General features: G+C 45.1%; 1 protein-coding gene and 1 non-coding gene across 3 annotated transcripts; one reads left to right on the top strand and one right to left on the bottom strand.

Annotated features, from left to right (window-relative positions):
• Positions 1-410: 410 nt before the first annotated feature.
• LOC100764627 (protein FAM76A) lies at positions 411-27,359 on the bottom strand. Of its 2 annotated transcripts, XM_027399538.2 has the most exons (9): positions 27,166-27,358; positions 25,607-25,671; positions 22,857-22,911; positions 21,496-21,648; positions 15,582-15,739; positions 12,709-12,795; positions 6,293-6,428; positions 3,006-3,107; positions 411-2,405 (listed from the first exon to the last, which is right to left on the bottom strand). In XM_027399538.2, the coding sequence occupies exons 1-9, from the start codon at positions 27,244-27,246 to the stop codon at positions 2,319-2,321; spliced, it is 924 nt and encodes a 307-aa protein (XP_027255339.1). In that variant the 5' UTR covers positions 27,247-27,358; the 3' UTR covers positions 411-2,318. The 2 variants fall into 2 exon arrangements, with proteins under 2 accessions (XP_027255339.1, XP_027255340.1); XM_027399539.2 differs by lacking the exon at positions 12,709-12,795 and having other exon boundaries at positions 27,166-27,359.
• LOC113830764 lies at positions 9,902-10,005 on the top strand. The gene has a single exon (XR_003482093.1). It is a non-coding gene; the product is annotated as a U6 spliceosomal RNA (small nuclear RNA).
• Positions 27,360-27,892: the final 533 nt, after the last annotated feature.

Here is a 27,892-nt window from a genome sequence, read left to right as displayed (position 1 = left end):
TCTCTCTCTCTCTCTCTCTCTCTCTCTCTCTCTCTCTTGGTTTTTCGAGACAGGGTTTCTCTGTGTAGCTTTGGAGCCTATCCTGGCACTCACTCTGGAGACCAGGCTGCCCTCGAACTCACAGAGATCCACCTGCCTCTGCCTCCCGTGTGCTGGGATCAAAGGCATGAGCCACCAACGCCCGGCCTCCTGACATGTTTTAAATTCCCTATTAGTCTACAGGATAAACTATTTTCAGGATGCCAAGAAACAGTCTTGGCAGGTGAAACCAGCAAGAAATAAACACATGGGCCAAGAACAGCTCAGTGGTTCAGTGTTTGCTCAGCCTGAGCAAGACCCTGGGTTCTACCTAGCACAGAAAAGAAAAAAGGGAGGGGAGGGAGGGAGAACAGAGGAGGGAGGAAGACTGGTTATCTGAGTCAATATGAATTTTATTAACACACATTTTTCAAAGTCTGTACAAACCAAAACATTCCTGTTTTAAAATGTCCATTATTACAAACATACAAAGAAACGGAAGGTGTTACCAAAAGTTACTCAATTTCATGGTAAAATGCTGTCATGATTAAAAAACAAACAAACAAACAAAAACACTTCAAGACTGAGGTTTACTCTTTACCGTTCAGGAGCTCATGGTAGTTTAGAAAATGTGTAGGTTTGCGGAATATTAAATGCTAAGACCTTAAAAAAAGATTTAGTATAAAACTAAATGAACATCTGTACACTGTCACACTTGACATCCACAATTTCTCAGTCTTACATTTTAAGAAACCATGACTGTCATTCTTTTTCTACCATCTTTTCCCCCACAGCCAACGCAAATGCTTCCGAAAAACAGGCTATGACTGATAGTTATCTTTACCTCAAAGTTTCTCATTCAAAAAGTTACAAAATGTTTCAGCACAGCAGTTTTCCCTCTTAGAAGGGAAAACTGCATTCCCTACCACGGTGACATAAATACATGGCCCTTCCAGTCTCCTGTCGGAAAGAGCCCTCACATCCGTATCTGCCTATCTGTGTGCATGAGTCTCTTCTGACAATACAATTACAAACTAGAGAGCACCTGCTGGGAACAGTGACCTCAACTATCCAACACTGGTGGATGTGGTACAAATGTCACCTGTCTTCATGATCGGCTCTAATTCTGGCGCCACCTGCACTGATTCCAGGGTTGGTTCTGTGTCATGACACATACTACCATCTCTAGTTTTTTCCACAAAAATCTAAGAGTGAGGCTCCACATGAACCTATCCCTTCCCACCTGCCTACAGGGTCAAAATGAGAAGGGCACACTCAGGGAGGCCCATGCCAAGCCCTGGAAACATACAAGTAGTTCAAATCTTATCCCACCTGAATCTGCTGTTAAAAAAAATGTGTTCTGTTAATAGCCTGATATGACAGCTGACACAAGCAAGAAACAGGTATGTTTTTAAAAAAGAAGTGGCAGTGTGGGAATTTAAAATTACATAAAAGAAGGAGGGGTAGATAGAGGGGGAAGTGTCCAGTACAACCTGGACAACCATTCTTTCTGCCCTTACTTAAAGACAGACTGGTCAATTCTCTGCACCCTTAAGCATCTCCTCAATGCTCTTCCAGAGTCCTCCAAAGGCACTTAGCTCCACACTTACGCCTCCAGCATTTACCTTAGCATCAAGACTCTAAGGTAATGAGAAAGAAAAGATAGGATTCTCTTACTAAAAGCTAGCAAACAGGACAGCATTTTTTTTCTTTTTTTTTCAAAGAGGCATTGCTTTTACAAGAACTAGCTAGGTTACCATCATTCCTTTATCAAGAAAAGGTTTCCTTTTTAAAAAATAAATAAAACTCTGTCTATACATAGTACAAAGGTCATACATAATATACCTGGAAAAAACCCAAGAGTATACCCTGAAGCAAAAGATTTATTGGTGAGAGAAAGGCTCTCTCACTGCACAAAGTCTCAGGTGGCAGTTTTCAAGGTCCAGAGGGTGGCAGTGACGGTGGTGTGATGCACTGTGGATGACAGATGAGATGGCGGACAGAAACTCTGCACATGACACTAAGCAGTGACCACGATGGAAAACACCGAGTACCAAAGTAGAGAGAGGGAGCACAGGGGAGCAGAGGAGGAGGAGCAGGTCTGAGACCCCAAGCGCTCAGCATGCAGTCATAACATGGCACAGACCAGGTGTTTCCATTCCACCCACTACACTCACAAAGAAGAGTAACGGTAAGAAAATAGAGATTTTTGTAAGAAAGCACAATCCCAGAGAACAGCCAGGTTGCCAACCCTGACCCAGGAGCACCGGCTGTTGTTGCTGGGAGCCTTCTCAGGGTCTTCACGGAGATGTTATGGTGCCCGACTTCTCAGACTTCTTGCTCTTGGACAAAGCAGCTGCCTGTTTCAGAAGCTCTCGGTTTTTGGCCTAAAAATCATAAAAATAAGAAGTCAGTGCAAGAGCAGCTTCCACAGGACAGTTAAGAGTGTGCTTTCTGTGCAGAATCAGTTTAATGGCTAATAACAGCAATGGTAAGGGTAGCTGTCTGTGTAGATGGAAAGGGGGGGACACTGGGCCAGAGAGGGGGAATCAACAGGAAGTCCTGGGGCTTGACACCCAGTTAAGTAAAAAAGTATCTGGGAGATGTGCACTGCTGAGCTTGATCTCTTGGGACTATTGCTACAAAAAAAATGATGTGTGAAATACAAACCAACCAGAGAGCCCTAATAAGGGGGATAAGTACTACAGTTCAGACATCTGGACTCATAAAAGAGCACATTTGTTAATTCCAGTTCTTGAGAGAAAAAGGTGAAAACACAGGGCTGGAAAGATGGCTCAGTGGTTAAGAGCACTGGCTGCTCTTCCAGAAGACCTGAGTAGTTCAATTCCCACATGGTGGCTCACAACCATCTGCAATGAGATCTGGTGCCCTCTTCTGGTGTGCAGGCAGACATGAAGACCGAACACTGTACACAGAGAGGACGTTATCAAACACAATCCTAAGCACACAGACCACCACACACTCACCTGCAATTGCTCTGTGACTTCCTTGTGGGTTTTCTCCATTTGATTCATTTTGGCCCGAGTCTGAGATTCCTGATACTGAAAATCAGCCTTCAGCTCTGTAATCTGAAGGAAAAAAATCAGAGTGACTCAAACTCTTTGATCATGGTAAATGTTTTAGTATCCGAGATCTAAACAGATAGTCTTCCATTTTACTGGAACCCAGGCAGGGCTTTCCTGCATATCCATACTCCATCAAGGCTACACAGCATTCTTTTCCTTAAGGCTTTTCTGAAGAGTCACAAACTCCCAAGCTCACTAACTTTCTCCCTTCCCTCTTTCTTGCCCTCTCCCCTCCAATCTCTCCCTTCCTTTTTGGGTTTCATTCCCCAGGCTATCTTCAAAGTCCTAGGGTCAAGAATTCTCCTGCCTCAGCCTCCCAAGTGGCTGTGGTTACAGCTGCATACCACCTCCCCCAACTCCGAGTAAATATTTCTGGCTGGCCATGATGGTGGTGCATGAGTGAAATGTAAGCACTCAAGAGGCCAAGGCAGCAAGGCTACCTGAGTACAAGGCCAGTCCAGGCTATATAGTGAGACTGTCTCAAAAACACACACACACCCAAACAACAGCAAAAAAAACTTTAGATACTTAAAGTACTAATCCTTTTAAGATTTGATAGCTCTGCCAAGCGGTGGTGGCACACACCTTAAATCCCAGGCCTCGGGAATCAGAGGCAGGCAGATCTCTGTGAGTTCGAGACCAGCCTGGTCTACAAGAGCTAGTTCCAGGACAGCCTCCAAAGCCACAGAGAAACCCTGTCTCAAAAAACCAAAGAAAAAAAAAAAGAGAGAGAGAGAGAGAGGGAGAAAAGAAAAAGAAAAGATTTGATAGCTCCAGCAACCTTCCAAATGCTCAACTACAAGTAAAACAAAGTTCACAGGGTTTGAGAGAAGTTGACAGTAATCACTGCTTTCATTTCCAAGAAAACTGATTTATTATCTTATTCTATCTTAGTTTATTTAAAATTTTTTATTCTATTATTATTCGTGTCTGATATGTGGGCACTAACGTGACACAGCACACACCTGGAGGTCAGAGGACAACTATGTGGAGTTTCAATCTCTAGGGATCCAGCTCAGGTTGTCAGGCTTTGGAAGCCAGCACTTCACCAACTGAGCCACCTCACTGCACCTACTGTGTTTATTAAAAACATTTCTAAGTTACATTTTCTTATCTACTTACATGTGAGTGTGTGTGCCATAGTGTGCTTGTGGAGGTCAGAGAACTCGAAGGAGTCAGCTCTCTTTTTCTACCATGTAGACCCTGGGGATCAAACTCAGGTCACTGGGTTTAGCGGCAAGCACCCATTGAGCCATCTCACTGGCCCTATTGTTTTTAAAAATTAACCTATACTTTGTCTTTTGTTTTGTTTTTTTCTGAGACAGGGTTTCTTTGTAGCTTTGGGGCCTATCCTAGCACTCTCTGTAGACCAGGCTGGCCTCAAACTCACAGAGATCTGCCCGTCTCTGCCTCCTGAGTGCTGGGATTAAAGGTGTGCGCCACCAACGCCTGGCTAAACACCCCCCCCCATCTTTAAAATAGCCCGAGGTCTAAAAGGTTAAAGTATGCCACGAGGACCAGCAGTGTTAACGTCCATGGCTGCACATGAATTCAAGGCCAGCCTGTATGCAATCCTAACATGCATCTATAATCCCAGCATTTAGGAAGCAAAGGCAGGACTGCCCCAAGTTGAAGGACTACATGGCAAGTTCCAGGAAGTGAGGACTGTACAGCATGCCTGTCTCAAAAAACGAACAAGGGTCAGGAGGTGGCTCAGTAGGTACAAATTAGCAGTCTCAATCTGTGGGCCTAGACTTCTTTCACAAACCTCCAAAAATATTCACATTCATGCTAGTAGGTATTTTTTGTCTGTTTGTTTTGGAGACAGGGTTTCTCTGTGTAGTCCTGGCTGTCCTGGAACTCATTCTGTAGCCCAGGCAGGTATAAAACTCAGAAATCGAGCTGGAGAGATGGCTCAGAGGTTAAGAGCACTGACTGCTCTTCCAGAGGTCCTGAGTTCAATTCCCAGCAACCACATGGTGGCTCACAACCATCGGTTATGAGACCTGGTGCCCTCTTCTGGTGTGCAGATATACATGGAAGCAGAATGTTGTATACATTATAAATAAATAAATCTTAAAAAACCATCACCCAGCTACATTACAATTCATAACAATAACAAAATTACAGTTGTGAAGTAGCAACAAAAACAATTTTCTGGTTGGGGGTCACCACACATGAGAGCTATATTAAGGGGCAGAAGAATTAGGGAGGCTGAGAAGCAGTGTTAGGGATGCGCGCTATCAAATAAAACCCAATGACCCGCGCTCCATTCCCACGGTTCATTTGGTAGAAGAGAAGGCTCCTGAAAGTTGTCCCTGACTCCCACATGCATGCTTCTACATGCACACACACATGGAATAAATAAAAATATAATAAATTAAAAAAGTCAAAGACGGGGCTGGAGAGATGGCCCAGAGTTTAAGAGCACTGGCTGATCTTTCAGAGGTCCTGAGTTCAATTCCCAGCACCCACATGGTGGCTCACAACCATCTATAATGAGATCTAGTGACCTCTTCTAGTGTGCAAGCATACATGTGGGCAGAACACCATACATAATAAATAAATAAATCTTTAAAAAAAAAAAAGTCAAAGACAGGGCTAGAGAGATGGCCCAGTGGTTAAGAGCACTGCTGCTTTCGAGGAGGATGTAGGTTTGAATCCCAGCACTCACATGGTAGTTCACAACCATCTGTAACTCTAGCTCCAGATGATCTGACACCTTCCGCCCTCTGTGGGCACAGCATGCTCATGGCGCACACACACACACACACACACACACACACACACACACACACACATTGTGATATGCTCCCTGCTGAACTCTAGGCCTTCCTGGAGCATATTAGACAAGCACTTGGCAGCTGAGCTTCACCCTCAGCCTTACATGTCATTTTTACACACTGTTAGTTTCATTAGCTAATGTCCTGTCTGACAAGTGGGAGCTCCTTGGAAATGCTGAGAAAGATCAGCTTTCTGAGCCCTAGGCTGAGATAGCTGACCAATATAATGCCATCCCAGGGATCAACTTGGCAAACAGACACCCTCTTTTCAGGGAACCCCAAGCTGACCAAAGACTCTCTTTTAAGCCACCAATGGAAGTACCCAACAGAGGAAGCATCATCTCTCACTTCATGGATCTTCATTTTGTTAAGTCTCTGGCCTGAAAGGAGTTAACGAAATCATACCTTCTTCTCTTTCTCTAAGATCATTTGATCCTTCTGATGCAGCATCTTCTTCAGAGTGGCTACCTCTTCCTTCAGTTGGGCAATGATGACAAAGTGGTCAGTGCCGGGTGAATCCAGAGCCAGGTCTGGGGAAAAGCTGGGTAGAAAATGAAGAGAGAAATTTCATAACTTGAATGGAAAACTTTTTCTCTACTTAAGGACACACTCCAGGTCACCTGATGGTGAACTTATTAGGGTCAGTAACTATCTGAATTCCGGCCAGCAAGCACATTGCTCAGTCCATTTCAGACTCACCAGTATCTGCTGGACTTGGACTAAGCACAGGAAAGGTGGGGTTGGCATCAGAAAATGATACCCATCCAATCACAACACCACAGCCTCTCACAAGTGAGATCAAAATAAACATGAAATCCCAAAAGCCAAGGTTACTACTTCAAGCTCAGCCATGTTTGTAATTAGAGAACTTTCCTAGAATCCTGGATAGACTATCAATTATGAGAGCAAGCTCAGCCCTAAAGTCCTGTGATCAGGTTCAGTTCCTAAGAAACTGAGGCACCTGGTGGTGCACACCTTTAATCCCAGCATTCAGGAGGCAGAGGTAGGTGAGTCTCTGTGAGTTTGAGGCCAGCCTGGTCTACAGAGCAAGGAGAGAGAGAAAGAGAGAGGAAGAGAGGGAGGGAGGGGGAGGGAGGGAGGAGGGGGGAGAGGAGAGAGAGAGAGAGAGAGAGAGAGAGAGAGAGAGAGAGAGAGAGAGACTAGCTTCTGTGCTGCACTGGTAGCCCATCACCTTAATATTCAGCAGATGAGGCAGGAGGGCTGCTGTGAGTCTGAGGCAGGCCTAGGCTGTATCGTGAATTCCAGGACAGTCTGAGCTATCGTATGAGACCTGGTCTCAAACAACAATAAAAAGAATTTGTGGTGCTTGGTGGAGAAAGGGCCAAAGGTGGCAAACTCCAGCCACAGTTCATGCTTTCTACAAGCTGCCCGCTCTGTACTGGTGACTCTTGTGTCCTTTTAGCAGACCCTCCTAATCTCTCCCACTTCAGGGAATCTCTAAGTAAGGCCCTGAAATTATATGCAAAATCTTTTCTGGGTGAGGATCCAAAGTCTTCAGTGGTATCAGAGGTGCCTCAGACTAAACAAGGAATCGCTGCCAAAGGTCACTTCCTGTCTTTCACCAGGGAATTCCCACAGGAAGTTCTTCACTTTTCTCGACAATCTTTAAAGCAATGCACAAATGTGGACACTGATCTCAATCCTCTGTCAACAGAGCAACAACTGACAGCCCCTTAAGTTTGCTCCTTCCTGAATCATCTGGCAGCTAAGATGCAGCACTAGAAGAAGCCTTTCTACAGCACATGCTCCCTCCCAGTTACAAGTCAGACACTCTATAGCTGGGGCTGGAAGACAGCGACCACTGACCACTCTGCAACAGAGCAGAGCCCTGGAGGAGACTAGACTGGTGCTCTCCTAACTGATCAATGTGTACAAGTTCAGGACGACAACAGACAATCAAAATAAACCAGGCATGCAGGATAAGGGCCATCTGTCTTCTCCAAGTTCAGTTCTAGAAGCTTCCTTGTATCTGTTTCAAAATCCACCAAAACATGTCTTTCCTCAAACTGACAGAGCCTACTTAAACTCACAGCTACAGCACATAAGGGCGGAGTATAGGCTGACCTAGGGTAAATTTTCACTGTCTCCTAAGCTCCAAGTGCTCTGCTCTACCTGCTTCTCAGGAGACTATCTTTGCTATTGGCAGTGCTGAGGACTGAAGCTAGGCCCTCACGCATGAGAGGAGTACATTCAACCACGGAGCTTAAGCGCTGGCCACAGAAATCACTCTTGCACCAATCAATTGTTGGTAAAATCAGCCCAGTCTATCCTGCATTAGAGCCTGATCCCTCTGACTCTAGCTCCTAGCTTACTCAATGACTAGTTGCCAAGGCAGAAAGCTAGTCTCTCCAAATAACTCTCTCTCTCTCTCTCTCTCTCTCTCTCTCTCTCTCTCTCTCTCATTGCTGCTCCAGGATATTTCCTGCCATTTCTGAAAACTTTTCAGCACAAGAGCAGGTTCTCTGCTAAGAGGCTGAGGCAGGGAGTTTGAATACTCAAGGCCAGTTCATGCAAAAAAATGGCAAGGTCCAGCCTCAAGACAAACAACTCTTTTCCTGGGTTGCAGTAACAGAGCACACTGTCCACAGGCCATGTTCAAAGGCCACAAGGAAGCCCAACACTGAAGGCACAGCTCAAGGGCGAGAATAAAATGAAATTTAAAAGGTCCTTTGGAAATGACAAACTGTAGGTGCCTGGCTGCTACCCACAGCTAAGTTGGATTCTGGACTGCTTACGGAGCACTTAGTATGACTGACTTAGTAAGTGGATTTTCTCAAGGAAGGAAAGAACACTAACTCATAATCTTCAAATCAGAAATTTTTGGTCACAATTTTAACTAGCAAATTAGAAATATTGAGCGGAGACTGTGAATTTTATAGGCTACTGAAAAACAAATAGACTAAGACAGCTTCTAGGTTCCAAAACATCACAGAAAGCTAAGATAATGTGTTCTGTCTACATGAAAAGCTAAGGGACAATGAATAAGACAATGAATAATGGCAGACAGGGTGGGGCATTCCATTAATCCTATCACTTGAGAGGCAAGGTAGATGCAGGCAGATTCCTGAGTTCCAAGCCAGCCTGGGTCTGAATAGAAAGTTCCTGGACTGCCGGGCATTGGTGGTGCACACCTTTAATCCCAGCACTCGGGAGGCAGAAGCAGGCAGATCTCTGTGAGTTTGAAGCCGGCCTGGTCTACGGAACAAATTCCAGGACAGGCTCCAAAGCAACAGAGAAACCCCGTCTCGAAAAACCAAAAAAAAAAAAAAAAAAAAAAAAAAAAAAAAAAAAAAAAAAAAAAAAAAGAGAGAGAGAGAGAGAGAAAGAGAGAGAGAGAAAGTAAAGTTCCTGGACTGCTTCTTAGCCTTTTGACTAAGACCAAGTATAGTACAATAATATTCTTATCAATTTAATAGAACATTCCACATTCCAGGACAGCCAGGTCCACACAGTGAGACCCTGTCTCAAATGAGAGAGAGAATATGTGAATCAAACATGCCTCAATATTAAATAAGAGAATATAAGAGAATATGGCAGTATAGGACCAACACAGAACTGTCATGAAGCAACAAACACAAGACGTAAGGAATAAAATTTAAAGAGTAAAAGCATAAATTTAAAAACTTAGTGTTGAATATTGAAACTAGAGGCCTTCTGCTAAGGAAGCACTCATCAGTTATTCAATGGCCCCTGTCATTACCCCAGGACATGAGTACACATGCCATACTTCAGGGCGAGGAAAGCACCTGGGCTGTTAATGTTTGCCCAGCATGCAAAAGGCCCTGGGTGGGATCTCTAGTAAAACATAAACCTGGCAAGAATGGTCCAAGCTTGTAATTCCGGTACTCAGGAGATAGAGATGGGGAAATCAGAAGTTTAAGGTCATCCTCCATTACAGAGAGTGAGATCAGTCTGGGATACATGAGACCCTCTCTACACTCCCCCATTTACACACACACACACACACACACACACACACACACACACCACGAAGTGCTTGCTTTGGCAGTACATATATTAAAATTGGAACAATACAAAGATCAGCATGGCCCCTGTGTAAGGATGACATGCAAATGCCTGAAGCAGTCCTTATTTTTTGCATTCCGTATTTATAAATAAAATATTGCTTGAATATTAAAAAAGGAGTATCAAAAAATTGTAGAAATGCCTCTTTGTTATTGTTTTTTCAAAGTGTCTCAGGTACTCCAGGCTGATTTGGGCTTCTTATGTAGTTGAGGATGACCTTGAACTCTTGACTCTCCTGCCTCCAAACTCCTGAGGGCTGAGATTCGAGGCGGGTGACACCAGCCCTTTTTGGGGGGGGTCGGGGGTGGGTTTCAAAGCAAAGAAAAAGAGCAGGAAAAAAACCCACAAAAAGTAAAAGATTAACGGAATGCAACTTACGTTGCGTATTGAATAATTAAAAGAAACATAAATATGCAACTAAATTATTAAGATCACTAATAATTCAGGAACATTCAAAATGAATGTGTTTATGTATGAACATTTCTGTGGTAGCAGAAAAAAAAAATCACCTAAAATTTCCAATTATAAGATAAACATAGTGGCATATCCTGCAATCAGTGTGCTGAGGCAAGCAAGAGGACTGCCTCCAATCTGAGGTCAACCTGGGTTACCACCAAATTCCAGGAGAACCAAAACTGCACATTGAGACTCCAACCCTGTCCTCCCCACACAGATAAACTTTTTACATCATTATGAGGCTAGGGACGCAGCCCAGTGGTAGAGCGCTTTCCTAACAGGCAGGAAGCCCTAGCTTCATTCCCAATATCACATGTACATAAAACAGTATGGGAAAAATGAAAATGATCGCTTAATGTCTTCTCTGGAGGACGCAATAAAAGACCATGTACCTAGCATCCCACTGAGCAAAACCATCATTACTTGTGGTGGGACATGATTCAACAATCTGCAGGGCCAGCCTAGTAAGTTTTAGCTTGGTGCATCCAAGGTATCAGACAGTAAGACTAGAAGCAATACCTCAAGACAAACAAGCTGGTAAGAGGTAAAGCTGCTAAAGACTGGGCTGACAGAACTGCAGCTATGAATGAGGTGCCCGGGACCACTAGTACAGCCTGGGGATAAGTAAGCCAATAGGAATGGTGGAGCTCAAAGTACAGGGCTGGGCTTAGTGGCCTGCTTTCTAGGGCTTCAAAATATTTGTTCCTTGAAGCAGTTATTACAGAAGCATGAAAAGATGATGGACACATTTGTTTTCTTCAAAACAGCCCAACTAGCTGCTCAAAAGATATGGGGGAAGACACCAGAAAAGTTGGTCTGCATGGTTCTTTCCCAGTACAACCTGAAAAACTTTAGCATTTCCCAAAGGTTCAAGAAGCTGAAAACTGCTGGGCAATGATGGTGCATGCCCTTAATCCCAGAACTTAGGGAGGCAGAGGCAGAGGCAGGCAGATCTCTATTTTCGAGGCCAGCCTGGTTTACAGAACAAGTTCCAGGACAGCCAGAGTTGTTACACAGAGAAACCCTGTCTCAAAAAACAAAAACAAACAAACAAAAAACAAGCCGGAGGTGTACAAGACCTAGTTCCAAGACAGCCTCCAAAGCCACAGAGAAACCCTGCCTCGAAAAACCTAGAATCCCCCCCCAAAAGTTGAAAACCAATTAAACTAGTGTCAACAGACACTACAGATACAACCTGAAATCAAGTACATAAAAAATGTAACAGGGAAGCCAGGCGTTGGTGGTGCACGCCTTAATCCCAGCACTTGGGAGGCAGAGGCAGGCGGATCTCTATGAGTTCAAGACTAGCCTGGTCTACAAGAGCTAGTTCCAGGACAGCCTCCAAAGCCACAGAGAAACCAAAAAAAAAAAAAAAAAAAAAAAAAGTAACAGGGAATAGGAGACTCCACAAACAGTTACATTCTCGATGGGAGGGAGAGTTCTCAGAATGGAGTTCTCAGAATGGAGAAGCTTCCAAGGACTTTGGGGAAGTGTCAGATGATCTCACTTCAGGATGCCTGGGCCTAGAGAAACAGGAAAATGGATGGCTCCAAGACACTGTTGGGAAGCAGCCCACTGCACCAACACAGACAGGCTCTGGTACTAGGACAAAGCAGCTCATGAGAAGAAGCATCGCTGAGGAGAAAGGAAAGCGAGCAATGAAAACATGCATTTAGGCAGGCCAAATACTGGACTGGATCTCACTCTCCCTGTCCCAGCATCTATATGGGTAGATGCTGAAAAGTGTGGACTATCCTAGCAGACACGCAGCCCTGCCTTCACCCTAGCTCTGCTCTCTCTCTAAACCAACTCTTCCTGAAGGCTACAGGCAGACCACACAGAAAAACATTCATCTCCTCACTTCTTACACTTCCATAGTGGACTAAAGACTTTAACTACAGTTAATCTGGTTACGAGTTCTAAATATGTATTTTTTTATTTTTGAACTGGGTTTCACTATGTAGCCCTGACTGACCTTGAACTCACAGAGATCTGCCTCTCCTGGGATTAAAAGAGTGTGTCATCACACCCGACTATATGGCCAACAATATGGACTGGCCTTGAACTCAAGGTCACTCATCTGACTCAACCCCCCAAGTTCTGAGACTACAAGCATGAGCCAACATGCCCAATAAGTTCTTATATTCACCTGATAAACAGCTATCAGTAGTGCTAATCTACATCTATAAAGAGACTAGCAGAGCGCCCGTAACGGGTCCACTCAGGACCCTGGCTAGCTCCAAGGTATACCCTCATGTGTAGTCAAGAACTATTTATGTGTTTCAAGTGTGCGTACACTCATACTCCAACTGGCTCACCTGTCTCCGTTAGTTGTGATTGACTCAAACTTGGATTTTTTCTTTGGGATTTCATTTTGAATTGAAGATGTAGAAAGTGTTTTCTGGCTTTTGATGGCAAAAAGAGAGAGACACACACATTAGAAATCAAAGATTAATAAAACACTCCAAGGAAAGTCTGTCAAATGGATCAACATTGTTCTGGGCAACAGCTTTATTATTTTTGGTTAGTAAGATCTAACAAGGTGGTTTAGAGGTTTGGATGCTTGGATGCATGGGTGGCCAGTTTCTATAGGATCAAAAACCATTTTGACCTTAATTACTTACTACCTGACTGATTATTAGGTATGAAAATAGAACTGACCAAACTATAAGAAATATGTTTTCTGTTTTAGGAAGTCTTTCCCCATCCATTTCCTATCACCCAAGCATCTTCCATCTGGGTAGTTCTGACAAGCTAGTATCTGACCCACGCGGGTACATCTGAATTCCTGGCCTTCCTCGTCACATCTTTGTGAATTCACTCTGGACCTCAGTTCCACAATAAAACTAGCTTTAAGTCTAGTACAGTCACCCAAAACTGTAACACCAAGCTGGAAGCCTGTCCCTGGCATGAAGTCCCTTTATACTGACAGATGTGCAATGCTACACCCAAGGGTATTTGTTCTCCATTATTTTTTAACCATTTTATCCTGTGTGTGAGTATTTGTCTGTGTGTGCATCTGCACACTGTATGCATGCCTGCTGTCCTCCAAGGCCAGAAGCAGGTATCAGATCCCCGGGAACTGGAGCTACAGATGGCCGGGAGTCACCATGTGGGTGCTGGAAATTGAACCCTGGACCTCTGTAAGTACAATGAGTGCTCTTAACCACTAAGCCACACCTCTCCAGTATGTGATTCCAGTGATTGCTCTATCCTTGGAACTCTTGACCACTCAGACTTCCTATTTTGAGGATATTCTCTTCCTGATTCTTCAATACTGAATGCTTCCAATTCTGTCCTCAGTCCCCACTTTGAGTTGTACCATCCAAACACAGTTCTAACGGGATAGAAAAGCGGCTCCCTGGGATCACCTCCATTACAATCAATCAAGAGACATTGGGATCACGATGCAGATTCTAGATGTTATTTGACATCCTACTGAACTGAACCATCTCTACTCTTAACTGACTTTTTAATGCATTACTACTGGCTCATGTCTGAATCAGTTCCAGGCTCAGCAACTGTAAACAATTTTGCTAGAACTTCAAACCAAGCATTTCAAACACTGAACTTCTCTCTCCCCTTCCTTGTTTCTCTTTAAGTTAAAATCTACCTGCTCATCCACGTGAGAAACCCGAGAACTACCCTTTATTCACTCGGCAACTGCCTATATGCATTGACTGACCCACATATCCAAGTTTCTTATAATCACACTCCAAAGAACTTTCTTACTGTCTCAATGCAGTGCCTCAGGGTGGATCTTTGCATGTATGTAGAGGGGTGAGGACAGGAGAACCTGGGTTATGTAAGATGAGACAGAGTTTCATGTAGCTCACACTGGCCGAGAACTCCCTATGTAGCTGGCTCTGGCCTTTCTGATCCTTTTGCTTCCACCTCCAGAATTCTGGGGTTCCAGGTGTGCACCACCATCACCAGGCTGAGATGAAGTTCCTCTAACATTTCTTAGCTTTCCTATACTCGCACAAAAAGAACAGCCCCAATGGGAAGAGCTATATACCCAAGCCCTGCAAACATTAGGCAAACACTACACTGAGCTACATCCCCAGTCCTCAGTTCCCATTTCCTTCAGTGTCTTCTCTGCTAGTCAGGGCAGTCACTGACGACACAGGCTGGGTCCTTCCCTTGCACAGGTCCCTTGATGGCTGCCCACAAGCCCAACCATATGTGCAGGGTCCTCTTCTCCTTCTCCACTTTCCTACTACACAAATGGGCTGATGTTCTCCCAGTTTCTGTGTGGCCTCATGCCCTCTGGAAGCACTAGTCCCTCTACTAGGACACCCCACCTTGTCCTCATCCGACAAGTCCCATCAACCCCAGGGGTAGTTAGTTACAGGAGGCTCTCCCCAAGCCAGCCTTCCTGACTTCCTAGGCAGTTGATTAGAACTGCTTCTCCTACCTGATCTGGACAAGTTTTCAAAGTGTGCCCATCGCATTAGACTGTGATGACTTGATTACAAGTCTGTCTTCTCTATCAGAAGGCATACTATTGAGAGCAGCATGGCTATTATTCAACTCTGTATTCCCAGCAGAGTCCCTGGCCCATGAGAGTACTTAATAATGACTAGTGAACAAACAAAACCATAATGACAGTAATAACAAAAACCAGCTAAAACCCATTGAATACTGTCATTAGAAAACAAACTGCTATTCATGTACTATATAATTTGCCTTCACAACAACCCCATGAGGTAACACTATTTTCTTTCTCTCTTGTCGATGAGAAAATTTGCTAGAGACAGGATTGAACACAAGCCCCAATTCTCAACATCATTGCACATACTCTAAAGGAAAGCTTCAGCCATCAACAAAAGGACATCTTTCAACTGGCTCCCACCCTGAAAAAGTCTAGAATACCCATCAACTATTTGTCCAAATATATATTTAAGTGCAGTCTCTAGCCAGGAAACAAAACATCCAATTCCCATGGAATTATGCACAATTAAGGTAGAGAATTCCACCTGGAAGTTCTATACACCTTAAGACACAATACAGAACCTACAGAACCCCCCCTGGCCCTTGGAGACATATGAACTGTAAATATGGCAAGCAAGAAACTTCCTAAAGCCAAGTAACCACGGGAAACTTCTGAGATGTTATCCTCCTGGACTGAGTGAGGAGGGAGGCACTTGGCCTGCCTGCTCCTGCAGTCCTCTCATGAACCTGGGGTTACCTGTTGTAATGGCTGCCACTACTCAGGCGACTGTACTGCTCCTTCTCCTGATGGCTGGCTCGAGAAGAGCTGCTCAGATGTTTCCTCTGCTCTTTGGTCTTCTGAAGGACACGCTTGTAAGACAGTGTGCACAGCCAACACAGCAACTTCCCATCTACCTGAAAATTGAGACAAAATGAAGAGGAGGTGAGATCAGTGCTCAACCATGAGCACTGGCAGCTAGAATCACCTGGTTAAGCTCCAGCCCTGCAAGAGTGCAAGCTGTGTGAGCCTGGGGCAAGTCACAGGATTTAATGACAATGATTATAAACTACTTAATATGGTGCCATACACATAAAAGCTGATTGCATTATACTGTAGGTCTTTTAATTCCAACACTCCAGAGGCAGAGGCAGAGGCAGAGGCAGAGGCAGGTGGATCTCTGAGTTTGAGACCAGCCTGGTTTACAGAGTGAGTTCCAGGACAGCCAGGGCTACATAGAGAAGCTGTTTTTCTTTTGACACAGAGTCTCACCAAGTATCCTTGGCTCTCCTGGAACTCACTATGTAGTCCACAAAGATCCATCTGCCTTTTCCTCTGAAGTGCTGGGATTAAAGACACACGACATCATACCTGGGCCAACATCTTTTTTTGGTTTTTTGAGACAGGGTTTCTCTGCAGGTTTGGAGACTGTCCTGGAACTCACTTTGAAGACCAGGCTGGCCTCAAATTCGCAGAAATCCACCTGCCTCTACCTCCTGAGTGCTGGGATTAAAGATGTGTGCCACCACTGCCCGGCAAGGGCCAACATCTTAAAAACAATATTTAAGAATTATCTTATATGTACAGGTGTGTTCTGCCTGAGTATGGATCTGTGCACCATTCGAATGCCTGCTGCTTCTGGACGTCAGGAGAGTGCATCTAACTTCTGGAACTGGAGTCATAGATGGTTCAGAGCTGTCACGTGGGTGCTGGGACCTGAATGCAGGTCTGTAAGAGCAGCCCAAGTGCTTAACCCAAGCCATCTCTCCAGGCGCCAACACTTTTCTTATTAAAGTCTAACTCTGCTTTAAGAAAAAAATCCAACATAGGTATGGTGGCTCCTAAGTCTGAGGTCAGCCTGGGTTACAAAGTGAGTTAGTTCCAAGTCAGGGTACTGAGTTAAGGTCCTGTCTCAAAAGAAAACAAAAACAAGCCAGGCAGTGGGCACACACCTTTGATCCAAGCACTTGGGAGGCAGAGACAGGTGGAACTCTGGATCTCTAAGTTTGAGGTCACCTTGGTCTACAGAGTAAGTCCAAGACAGCAAGTTCCAAACACAGAGAATCTCTGTCTCAAAATAAATAAATAAATAAATAAATAAACAAATAAATAAATAAATGTATCTTGCTGAGAGCAGGAGAAATAGTGTTCCTCAGGGATGAGGCCCCTAACTGGTTATCCAATACCAAGTGGTCAGTTCCTTTTATTTTTTTAAAGATTTATTTATTATGTATACAGTGTTCTGCCTGCACACCAGAAGAGGGCACCAGATCTCATTACAGATGGTTTTGAGCCACCATGTGGTTACTGGGAATTGAACTCAGGACCTCTGGAAGAACATTCAGTGGTCTTAACTTCTGAGCCACTCTCCAGCCTCCCGTTCTACAGCATATACAAATAGCACTAAATGGGCTGAGCAGGTTGTACTCAGATATTTATGTGTTTATAAGTATGTATGTAACAACAACAAAGAAAAAGAGGGCCTGAAATTTGAGAGGGAAGAACAGAGCAGGGAATATGGAAGAATTGAAGGGAGAAAAGGGAAGAGATATAATTTTAGTTTAAAATTTTTGTTTGTTTCTTCTGAAATAGGGTTTCTCTATGTAGCTCAGGCTGGCCTCAAACTCAGAGATCTGTCTGCCTTTGCCTCCCAAGTGCTGGTATTAAAGGCGTGTGCCACCACTGCCTAGCCTAATTTAAAATATTTTTAAATAAAAAACAAATTTTGAATAAAAAAATAATTTTATCTCAGTGTGGTAACACATGTCTATAATGCCAACACTCAGGGATGCAGGCAAGAAGACCAGGAGTTCAGGCCAATCTTACTACATAGTGAGTCCCAAGCTGGCTGGGTTACATGAAACCTTATTTCAAAAAAAACCAAAAAACAAAAAAAAACAAACAAACAAAAAAAACCAGCCAAGCGTGATGGTACAAACCTTTAAATTAGCTAGCACTCAGGAGGCAGAAGTAGGCAGATAGCTATTCGTTCAAGGCCAGCCTGAACTGCAGAGTTTCAGGACATCTAGGGCTACATAGTGAGAGCCTGTCTCAAACAAACAAAACAAAAAAGCTATTTTCTGTAACTACCTCATTCAGTCTCCCTGTTTCTCTACTGTAGCTGTTATTCCCATCAGAAAACATAAAGAAATGGACACATAATAACAACAGCTTGTCCAAGATCATTCAGCTAGCCCCAGGAAGGAGACAGGACTCAAGTTTAGGGTACAGCAAAGCCCCAACTGTCCCTACCCCTGGAGATGGACAGAGCACTATTTTTTCTCTTTACTTCTCTTTATGTGTATGGGTGCCAGCATGTGTGTCTGTGTACCATTTAGGTGCAGTGTACTTGGAGGACAAAGAGGGCCTTGGATTCTCTGGGACTAGAGTTTAAGAGTCTGTTGTGAGATGCCACATGAGAGCTGGGACTCAATCCTGGGTCCTCTGGAAGAGCAACCAGTGTTAACCAAACTAAGCCATCTCTGCAGCCCAGGGAAGAACACTACTACCCACCTCCTGATTACTAGCACAGCTTTTCCAACACCTTTAGGGAAAAGTGTCCCAGCTGGCAGGCAGAAATATTTTCATCAATGAAAGTTATATCCTGCTCTTGCTCTCTTTCCGGCTCTTCTTTCTCTCCGGTCTCCTCTCTTTCTGCTCCTGTTCCCCTCTTCTCTTCTGTCCTTCTGTGTCTCTTACCTCTTTTCTCTTTTCTTCCCCCTCCCTCGCCTTTCTAACAAAACTTCTCACTCAAAAAAAATTATATCCCTCCACTACAAATTAATAAATCAGGTTAGCAAGAGTCACCTTGAGAGCCAGGCGTTGGTGGCACACGCCTTTAATCCCAGCACTCGGGAGGCAGAGTCAGATCCCTGTGAGTTCAAGGCCAGCCTGGTCTACAGAGTTAGTTCCAAGACAGCCAGGGCTACACAGAGAAACCCTGTCTCAAAAAACAAACAAACAAACAAAAAACCAACAACAACAAAACACAAAACCCAAAAGAAAACAACAAAAACAAAATGGAAGTCACCAGAGGGTTTCAAGCATAGAGAGAACAGCATGACCAAACTCTAAACCATTCTGATCCATCAGGACACAGCAACTCCACATGCACATTCTAAGTGATGTCATGTTGTGATCTTTAACTTCAGCACAGAGAACCGTCTAGAGCTGCATAGTAACACTGGCACCATCATCTCACAGAGAACTGTCTAGAGCTGCATAGTAACACTGGGACCACTACCTCACAGAGAACCGTCTAGAGCTTCATAGTAACACTGGCACCATCATCTCACAGTGAACCGTCTAGAGCTGCATAGTAACACTGGCACCATCATCTCACAGAGAACTGTCTAGAGCTGCATAGTAACACTGGAACCACTACCTCACAGAGAACCGTCTAGAGCTTCATAGTAATACTGGCACCATCATCTCACAGTGAACCGTCTAGAGCTGCATAGTAACACTGGCACCATCATCTCACAGAGAACCGTCTAGAGCTGCATAGTAACACTGGCACCATTACCATCTCACAGAGAACCGTCTAGAGCTGCATAGTAACACTGGCACCATTATCATCCCACAGAGAACCGTCTAGAGCTGCATAGTAACACTGGCACCATCATCTCACAGTGAACCGTCCAGAGCCACATAGTAACACTGGCACCATTATCATCTCACAGAGAACCGTCCAGAGCTGCATAGTAACACTGGCACCATTATCATCTCACAGAGAACCGTCCAGAGCTGCATAGTAACACTGGCACCATGATCTCACAGAGAACCATCTAGAGCTGCATAGTAACACTGGGACCATCATCTCACAGAGAACCGTCTAGAGCTGCATAGTAACACTGGCACCATAATCTCCACTTTTTAAACTTGTGCCAATTACCACTCATTGAATATTGCTCACTATAATTGAATAATTTTAAAATTCTGTTATATTGTTATTCATGTGGAGGAGGCTTATTTATGCAGGTGGAGTTCAGAGGACAACTTACAGAAGCCAATGTTCTCCTTCCACCATGTGCATTCTGGAGATGAACTCAGGTCATCAGGCTTGGTAGCAAGAACCTTTATCCACTGAGCAATCTCACAGGCCCTAAGGTGAATTCTTAAGAAATGTTAGGAGAAAATGGGTGGTGGCAGTGGTGCATGCCTTTAGTCCCAGCACCGGCGAAGCAGAGGCAGGCTAGATCTCAGATTTTGTGGACAGCCTGATCTACAAAGCAAGTTCCGGAACAGCTAGGCCTACACAGAGAAACCCTGTCTCGAAAAACCAAATCAGGCCAGGTGGTGGTGGTGTACACCTTTAATCTCAGCACTCAGGAGGGAAAGGCAGATAGATCTCTGTGAGTTCACGCCCAGTCTGGACTACAGAGTGAGTTCCAGGAGAGGCTCCACTCTCAAAGAGAGAAACCCTCTCTCAAAAGAGAAGAAAAAAAAAAAGGACATAAAAAAATGTTAGGGGCCAGCAAGACTGCTCAGTAGATAAAGGCACCTGCTGCCAAACCTAATGACAGCCTAATACCTGGAAACCATATGGTAGGTGAGAACCAACTCCTGCAAGTTGTCCTCTGAACTCCAAGGTGTTACCTGTGGTACAGGGTGAGCACACATGAACACAGAAGTAAATATATAAAATCTAATTGAAATGGGAAGAAATGGACAGGGCATGGTGACACATACCTTTGATCTTAACAGTGAAGACTAACCCTGGTCTATATAGTAAGTTCTAGGCTAACCAGATACAAAGAGACCCTATCTTAAAAAGTGAAAAGGGGGGGCTGGAGAGATGGCTCAGCAGTTAAGAGCAATGACTGTTCTTCCAGAGGTCCTGAGTTCAATTCCCAGCAACCACATGGTGGCTCACAACTGCCTTGAATGAGATCTGCATGCAGGCAGAAGACTGTATACATAATAAATAAATAAAACCTTAAAAAAAAAAAGTATTAAAAAAAAAAAGTGAAAAGGAAGATGGCTCAGTGGTTAAGAGCCCTTGTTGTCCTTATATAGAACCCAGGCATGATTTCCAGCACGCATGTGGTGACTTGCTCCAGGTCCAGGGATACGATGCCTACTCCTGACCCTGCCCAGCACCAAGCACACATGTGGTGCACCCTCACACACACGCACATACACACACACACACATACATACACACACACACACACACACACACACACACACACACACACACACAGAGAGAGAGAGAGAGAGAGAGAGAGAGGCAGGCCAAACACTCACAAATAAAGTGAGACAAACAATTCTAAGAAAAACCATTTTTTGTTTTAAAGAAAAAAAAAAATGAGTCTGGTAAGATGGCTCAGTAGGTAAGGCAATTGCAACCAAGCCTGTCCAACTGAGTTTGATCCCTGGGACCCACACAGTGCAAAGAGAGAACCTATCCCTAGTCCCACCCCTGGCAAACATACACACAAACATGCTTACACTGTGGCAAGCATCCCTCTCATACACACACAATAAATAAAGGTAACAAAAAACTACTTAAAGAAATGTTAAAATATAATGGTCTAGATTTGATAAATGAAGAAACCAGCTCTCCAAGGTCAATAACAGAAGCAGGACAGGAACTCAGAATTATGCCCCCCTGATTTGGCCCAATATAATTAAAAAAAAAAAGACAAAGAAGAAAAACCCAGCAATTTACCTTCTTTCGATCATCTTTCCTGTCAAACGCACACTGCTGCTTGCATTGTTCACAAGAATATGGAGGTCCATACTTCTTCTCTGAATTCGTGCAGCGCTGGCATTTATTGCCAATAAATGCTGCAATTATGTTGCAATACTGACAAGGCTTAGGCTTAAAGGAGAGAAAATAAAGATCAAGTAAGCTTATCAATTTTTACATTAGTATTCCTACTCTGTAGCCCATGACACACAGTAAACTTGTATTCCCAACATCATGCATTTGCACCTTTTGTTTAAATGAAGCCCAATTCTTAGCATCATAAAAAAGTAACTCCCCAAAGGATTATTGATTTTTTTGTGGTTTTTGGATTTGTTTGTTTTTTGGGGTTTTTTTTGTTTTTTTGAGACAGGGTTTCACTGTAGCTTTGGAGGCTGGCTTGGAACTTGCTCTGTAGATCAGGCTGGCCTCGAACTCACAGAGATCTACCTGCCTCTGCTTCCTGAGTGCTGGAATAAAAGATGTGTGCCACCACTGCCCAGTGGATTATTCATTTTTTACATAAAGTAGTAAATAACCAAAGTTCATTAGTGCCCATGATTAAACTTCAACAAAAAAATTCAGTAGAGCATAGTTGGGTTTGAGCCAGATTGGGATACATGAGACATTGTCCCAAAGAAACAAACAGGCCAAGCATGGTGGGACACGCCTTTAATTCCAGCATGAGGGAGGTAGGGGTAGGGGTAGCTCTGTGAGTTTGAGGCCAGCCTGGTCTACAAGAGATAGTGCCAGGGCTACACAGTTAATATGGCACACACATACATACACACAGCCTAACCCTTTACACAAAAGAATGTCTGATGGATAAAGACATATTAAATGGTTCCAAGACCAAAATAAAAATTACGCCCATTTTGTGATTATTTTGCCACACCATTTCTACAGAGGGACCATAAAGTTAGAACAGAAAAAAACAAGGTGAGCATGGTGGTGCTCAATGGGCAAAGGTACTTGCCAATTCCAGAACTCACAAAGGTAGGGGAGAATGAACTCCACAACTGACATTCACATGCATGCATGTCAACATTCATATATATGATTTTAAAACTTTTTACCTATATGGGCTTTTGCATATACATATATATACTACATGGGTATATTGCATTCAGAGGACAGAAAGGGGCGTCAGATCCCCTGGAAATGGAGTTACACATGGTTGCGAGCCACCATGTGGGTGCTGAGAACTGAAAGCAGGTCCTTCAGAAGAGCACCAAGTACTCTTCACCATTGAGTCATCCATCGCTCCAGCCCTGAATGTTGAGCCCTAGGAGATCTGAGTACTCACTCCTGCTGGGACTTTGGTTCAGAGAAATCCTACTCACCGTTCCATACAGCTGCACGTTCTGAGCACACTTCTTGCATATTGTATTGGTTTTACTGTTGAAGAAAACAATGACTTCTTTTAGAACACCTGGAAACCCATTCCTCTGAAGTCCAAGGAATTGTTATTGCTGAGGTGCTAGAGGTTGGGGATGTATAGTCTGCACAGTTGATAAACTAGTAATGAAACCCTACTTTAAGGAGAGAATGAGTTACTTCAGTTTATGCCACCCACCCCCACCCCAGTTTGGTATTTTACTCATACAGCCCATGCTGGCTGCAAACTCACTATGTAGTTGGGAACAGCTTTAACCTCCTGCATGCTAGGAGTACAGATGTGGGGCCACCATGCCCAGCTTTAATTATGACATCTTTAAGTATCCCAAAGTGGAAAATACGGTGCTAAACTGAAACAAAATACCATAAAAGAAGTGAATTCTCTCCACTTCCAATGAATTATCTGAGAAATGTAAGGTGAGGAATAAATGTGTGTCTGGGATATGAGCTGGAGACTACACTCTCCTTTGTAAGGAAGAGACTGGAAGTCAGACACAAGGAAATAGATGCTATCTACAGACAAATACGTAGTGTCTATGAGTTCTCTGAGTTTGCCACTGACCAAAAAAACACTTCCTTTGCCTTGTGAAGATTTAAAGGCCATGATATGACCAAAGTGCCTGAACTAAACAATCTGCTAACAGAAACTCCTTCTTCAGATAAAGCCAAATTATCCAGCCATAGTGGTACACGCCTTTAATCCCAGAGACCAGCCTGGTCTACATAACAAGTTCCAGGCCAGCCAGCATTACACAGTAAAAGTGTGTCACTCACACGGCCTAACCCTTTACACAAAATGTCTGGTGGATAAAGGCATTAAATGGCTTGAGTCCATATTGTTATTATTTTGCCACGCCATTTCTACAGACGGACCATAAAGTTAGAACAGAAAACAACAAGGTGGGCATGGTGGTGCACGCCTTTAATCCCAGCACTTGGGAGGCAGAGGCAGGTGGATCTTTGGAGTTCAAGGCCAGCCTGGTCTCCAGAGCAAGTTCCAGGACAGCAAGAGCTATACAGAGAAACCCTGTCTTAAAGAAAGGAGAAAGAGAGAGAAAGAAAAGAAAATTAAGACACCTCAAAATCGAGAACATATAAATTGAAACTCAAGACATAGCTGATAAAGTACTTGCCTGTCACATGGAAGGGCCTGAGTTTAATCCCAAGCACTCAAAAAAAAAGAAAAAGTATGCAAACCAAGTATTTGTCAAGGCAATTTTTAATTATCTATTTGTATGTGTGTCTGCCTATTGGCAATTCATGTGAGAGCAGGTGTCCTCAGGGGCTCTGATTCCCTGGAGTTACAGTTTTGTTAGTTTGTTTTATACAGAGTCTTATATGTAGCTTTGGTAGTTGACCTATAGTTCATTATATAGACCAATGTTGCAATTAAAAGACTGCTAGTATTTTATTGGGGGGGGCAGGAGGGGAGGTGTTGCTGTTTTTCTGAGACAGGGTCTCTGAGTGCTGGGATTAAAGGTATGTGCTCCATCGGCCTTCTTAAATGTTTCAAGTTGGCCGGGCATTGGTGGTGCACGCCTTTGATCCCAGCACTCAAGAGGCAGAGGCAGGCGGATCTCTGTGAGCTCGAGATCAGCCTGGTCTCCAGAGTGAGTGCCAGGATAGGCTCCAAAGCTACACAGAGAAACCCTGTCTCGAAAAAAAAAAAGTTCCAAATCATATGTCAGTCACTTTCCAGATCCTTGATCACTTTATCTGGTGTTTACTTGAGGCGAGGTCTCACCAATCCCTGGGATTACGGATTGGTACCACCAAGTGCTCTGCTCCACACTTCTTTATCAGACTGGTAGAAAGATGAACTAATAAAATAAAAATTTAAGCAGACAACAGGTAATATATAGGAAATAACAAGCATACTATATACCAGTGAATAAACAGGAAACTACATAACCTGTGTATAATGTAACTAACTACAAATCTGTATGCTCTAGCTGGGTGTGGTGGTGAATGCTTTGATCTCACCGATATAGAAGCAGAGGTAAGAAGTTCTCAGCGCATTAAGACCATCCTGGGGTCTCCCTCGTCTATGGCCATACCACCCTCAACGTGCCTGATCTCCGAAGCTAAGCAGGATCGGGCCTAGTTAGTACTTGGATGGAGACCGACTGGGAATACCGGGTGCTGTAGGCTTTGCCGGGCGTTGGTGGCGCATGCCTTTAATCCCAGAACTCAGGAGGCAGAGGCAGGCAGGTCTCTGTGAGTTCGAGGCCAGCCTGGTCTCCACAGCGAGTGCCAGGATAGGCTCCAAAGTACTTGGGTACTGGGAACTGAACTCAGGTCCTCTGGAAATCTTGAAAGTGCTGTTACCTGGAACCAGCTTTCCAGTCCCAGGATGTTCTTTTTTTAAGACAGGGTTTCTCTGTGTAGCCCTGACCGTCCTGGCACTCACTCTGGAGACCAGGCTGGCCTTGAACCCAAAGACCCACTGCCTCCGCCTCTGCCGGAGTGCTACTACACTTGGCATACGTTTTTTAATGTTACCATTTTTTTTTTTAATGTGTGGTCTGGCCGGGCAATGGTGGCAATGGTGGCAATGGTGGCATGACGTTAATCCCAGACCTAGAGAAGCTGAAGATAAAGACTGTCTCCAATTGAAAGCAAGCCTGGGCTACTGTCTCAAAAAGACACCTAACGACAGCAAGAAAGCCTCTTTCAGGGTCAGTCAGAGCTCTACCTCTCCTGCTGGTACTCAGTCCTGCAGTAGGTACACTTCACAACAGGGTGAGCAATCCGGCATTCCTGCAAAGAGAAGAGGGGAGCATTTGAAAAAGCCCTGGGAGTGGAAAAAGGCTTTATCAGGAAGCAGCAGAGCTGGGGACTATTCCTAGCACAGCCACTAGGCTTCAAGTGAGTCATTCAACTTTCTGGACCTTATTTTCCTCCTCTGTAATACCTTCATCACTTCCCTGCTGTTGGTGTAGGAATAGGAATTTGTATGAACTACTCACACATCGAAAAACAAATGTATGTATGAGTAAGTCAGACTCTCTAGATTCCACAGCTGGTTATCTGCCATTGTGAGATACCAAGGATGACTGGGGAAATAAAGGCAACCGATTAAAACCATTTTGTTTACAGAACTTACTTTAAAAACAAAAACAGACAAACAAACAAAATCAGCAGGCAGATCTCTGTGAGTTTCAGGCCAGCCTGGTCTACAAATCAAGTTCCAGAACAGGCTCCAAAGCTACGCAGAGAAACCCTGTCTCAAAAAACAAAGAACAACAACAACAAAAAAAAAAAAAACAAAAACAACAACAAAAAAAATCAGTCGCTTGGTGGCTCGCCTTTCCACAGAGGCAGTCAGAGGCAGTCCGATCTCTGTGAGTTCCAGGACAGCCAGAGCTTCAAGACAGACCCTGTCTCGAAAACAAAAAGAAGATTTTAAATCAGTTTTTATGTCCAAAGGGATACTGAAACACTCTCTCTCAGACTCAGTAAACATGAGTAGCTGAAGAGGGAAAGATGTGAGCATCTTTTTTTTTTTCTTTTCCTGTGAGCTAGACACATTCTGAAATATCTGAGAATTTATCAATGGCCACTTCACAGGAGCTTGGTGATTTAAATGTTGTTGCTCTATTAACCTGAACAAAGTCGGATTCAGAAAGAAATAAAACCGCTGGCATTTCTGGGGTTAAAAAATGGTTAGGGCAAGGCAGAAAGATACCAACCAGGTGCTAAAAAGTCATCGGATTCGTGTGCTCCAAGGCTACACTGGGAACTTTTTTCTTTTTCCCTAATGAAAGCCTTGCCACCTCCAACTTTGAGATTGGCTGAAAAGTGTCCATGAAGTGTCCGAGTTCGAGACACTCCTCCCAGGCTGCACCCGACTCCGGGCTTCAATCTCGGGCGGGACAGGAAGGTCCCCGGGCCCTCATTCTGCTGCACCCAGGGCGATCACACACAGCAAGGGAGGAGGCGGTCCAAGGGGATCTGGCCGGGGGGCCAGTCGGGGACAAACAAGAGACTCGTCGTCCCCTCCCGCGACCTCACCGGGTCCGAGAAAACCCCGCCGTTGCTAAGCACCAGGACACGCCGGCTACCAGGGCCTCAACTCAGCCCCGGGCTCCCCCACGTGCCCCGTAGATCCCGGCCTGACGGGCGCCGTTTCTCGGCGAAGCTGCCAGCCACACCCTGCCCGAGGGGACCCCGGCGGGCGTCCTCCTAGGACCGAGAATTCCTAGCCGCGCCCGGAGCGTCCCCCGCTCCCGGCCGCCGCCCCAGCCCGCGCACCTTGCACAGCTGCTGCCCCTGAGACAGCGCCTCGAAGGGGAAGCGCTGGTGGCACTTGGTGCAGGCGTAGAGCGCCGCCATGTCCGGCCCGGGCCGTGCTCGCCGCCGCCCCGCCCGCCGGCCCGCCGCTTTATCTGACAGTCTCAGGCACAACCTGGCGGCGGCGGCCAGCCGCGGCTGCGGAGGGCGGCGCGAGCGGGCAGGCGAGCGGGCGGGCGAGGGCGGGCCGCCGGCGCGGGGGCGGGCTCTCCGGTGCTGAGCGGCCGCTCGCTGGTTCGCCTGGACGTCGATCAAGCGGGAGGGGGCGGAACGCGGCGTTCCCGACGGCTCTGATTCGGTCTCGATCGGACTACGCCACTGTGACGCGCGGGGCCGCGATTATGTAAAGCGCAGTCACGCGGGGGCGCCGCCTGAAGCGAGCGTCTTCCGACCGGGGATCGCGGAAGCTCTCTCGCTCCGCCCACTTTCCCCCTGCGGTCCCGCCTTCGCCCCGCCTCTCCTGGGCCTCGCGCTCGTCAATGCTTCTCGCGATACTCCGTGGAGTTGTGATGTTTCGGGTTGCCATGGTGCTTCCCGCTAGCCGGAAGAGGGCGGGATTGGGGTGACAGTTTGCAAGGTCGGATTGGAACTCCGAGGCCACCCTGAGTTTGAACCAGGTGGGCAGCCAAGAGGGGGACTCTGTACTCGGAGCAGGCGAGTCTGCTCAGCCCTCTGAGAGGGACACAGG

The sequence above is a fragment of the Cricetulus griseus genome, chromosome 2 (assembly GCF_003668045.3).
Source record: "Cricetulus griseus strain 17A/GY chromosome 2, alternate assembly CriGri-PICRH-1.0, whole genome shotgun sequence".
NCBI lineage: Eukaryota > Metazoa > Chordata > Mammalia > Rodentia > Cricetidae > Cricetulus > Cricetulus griseus.
Note: the sequence above shows the minus strand (reverse complement) of the source record. Positions and strands in the feature narration are given on the sequence as shown.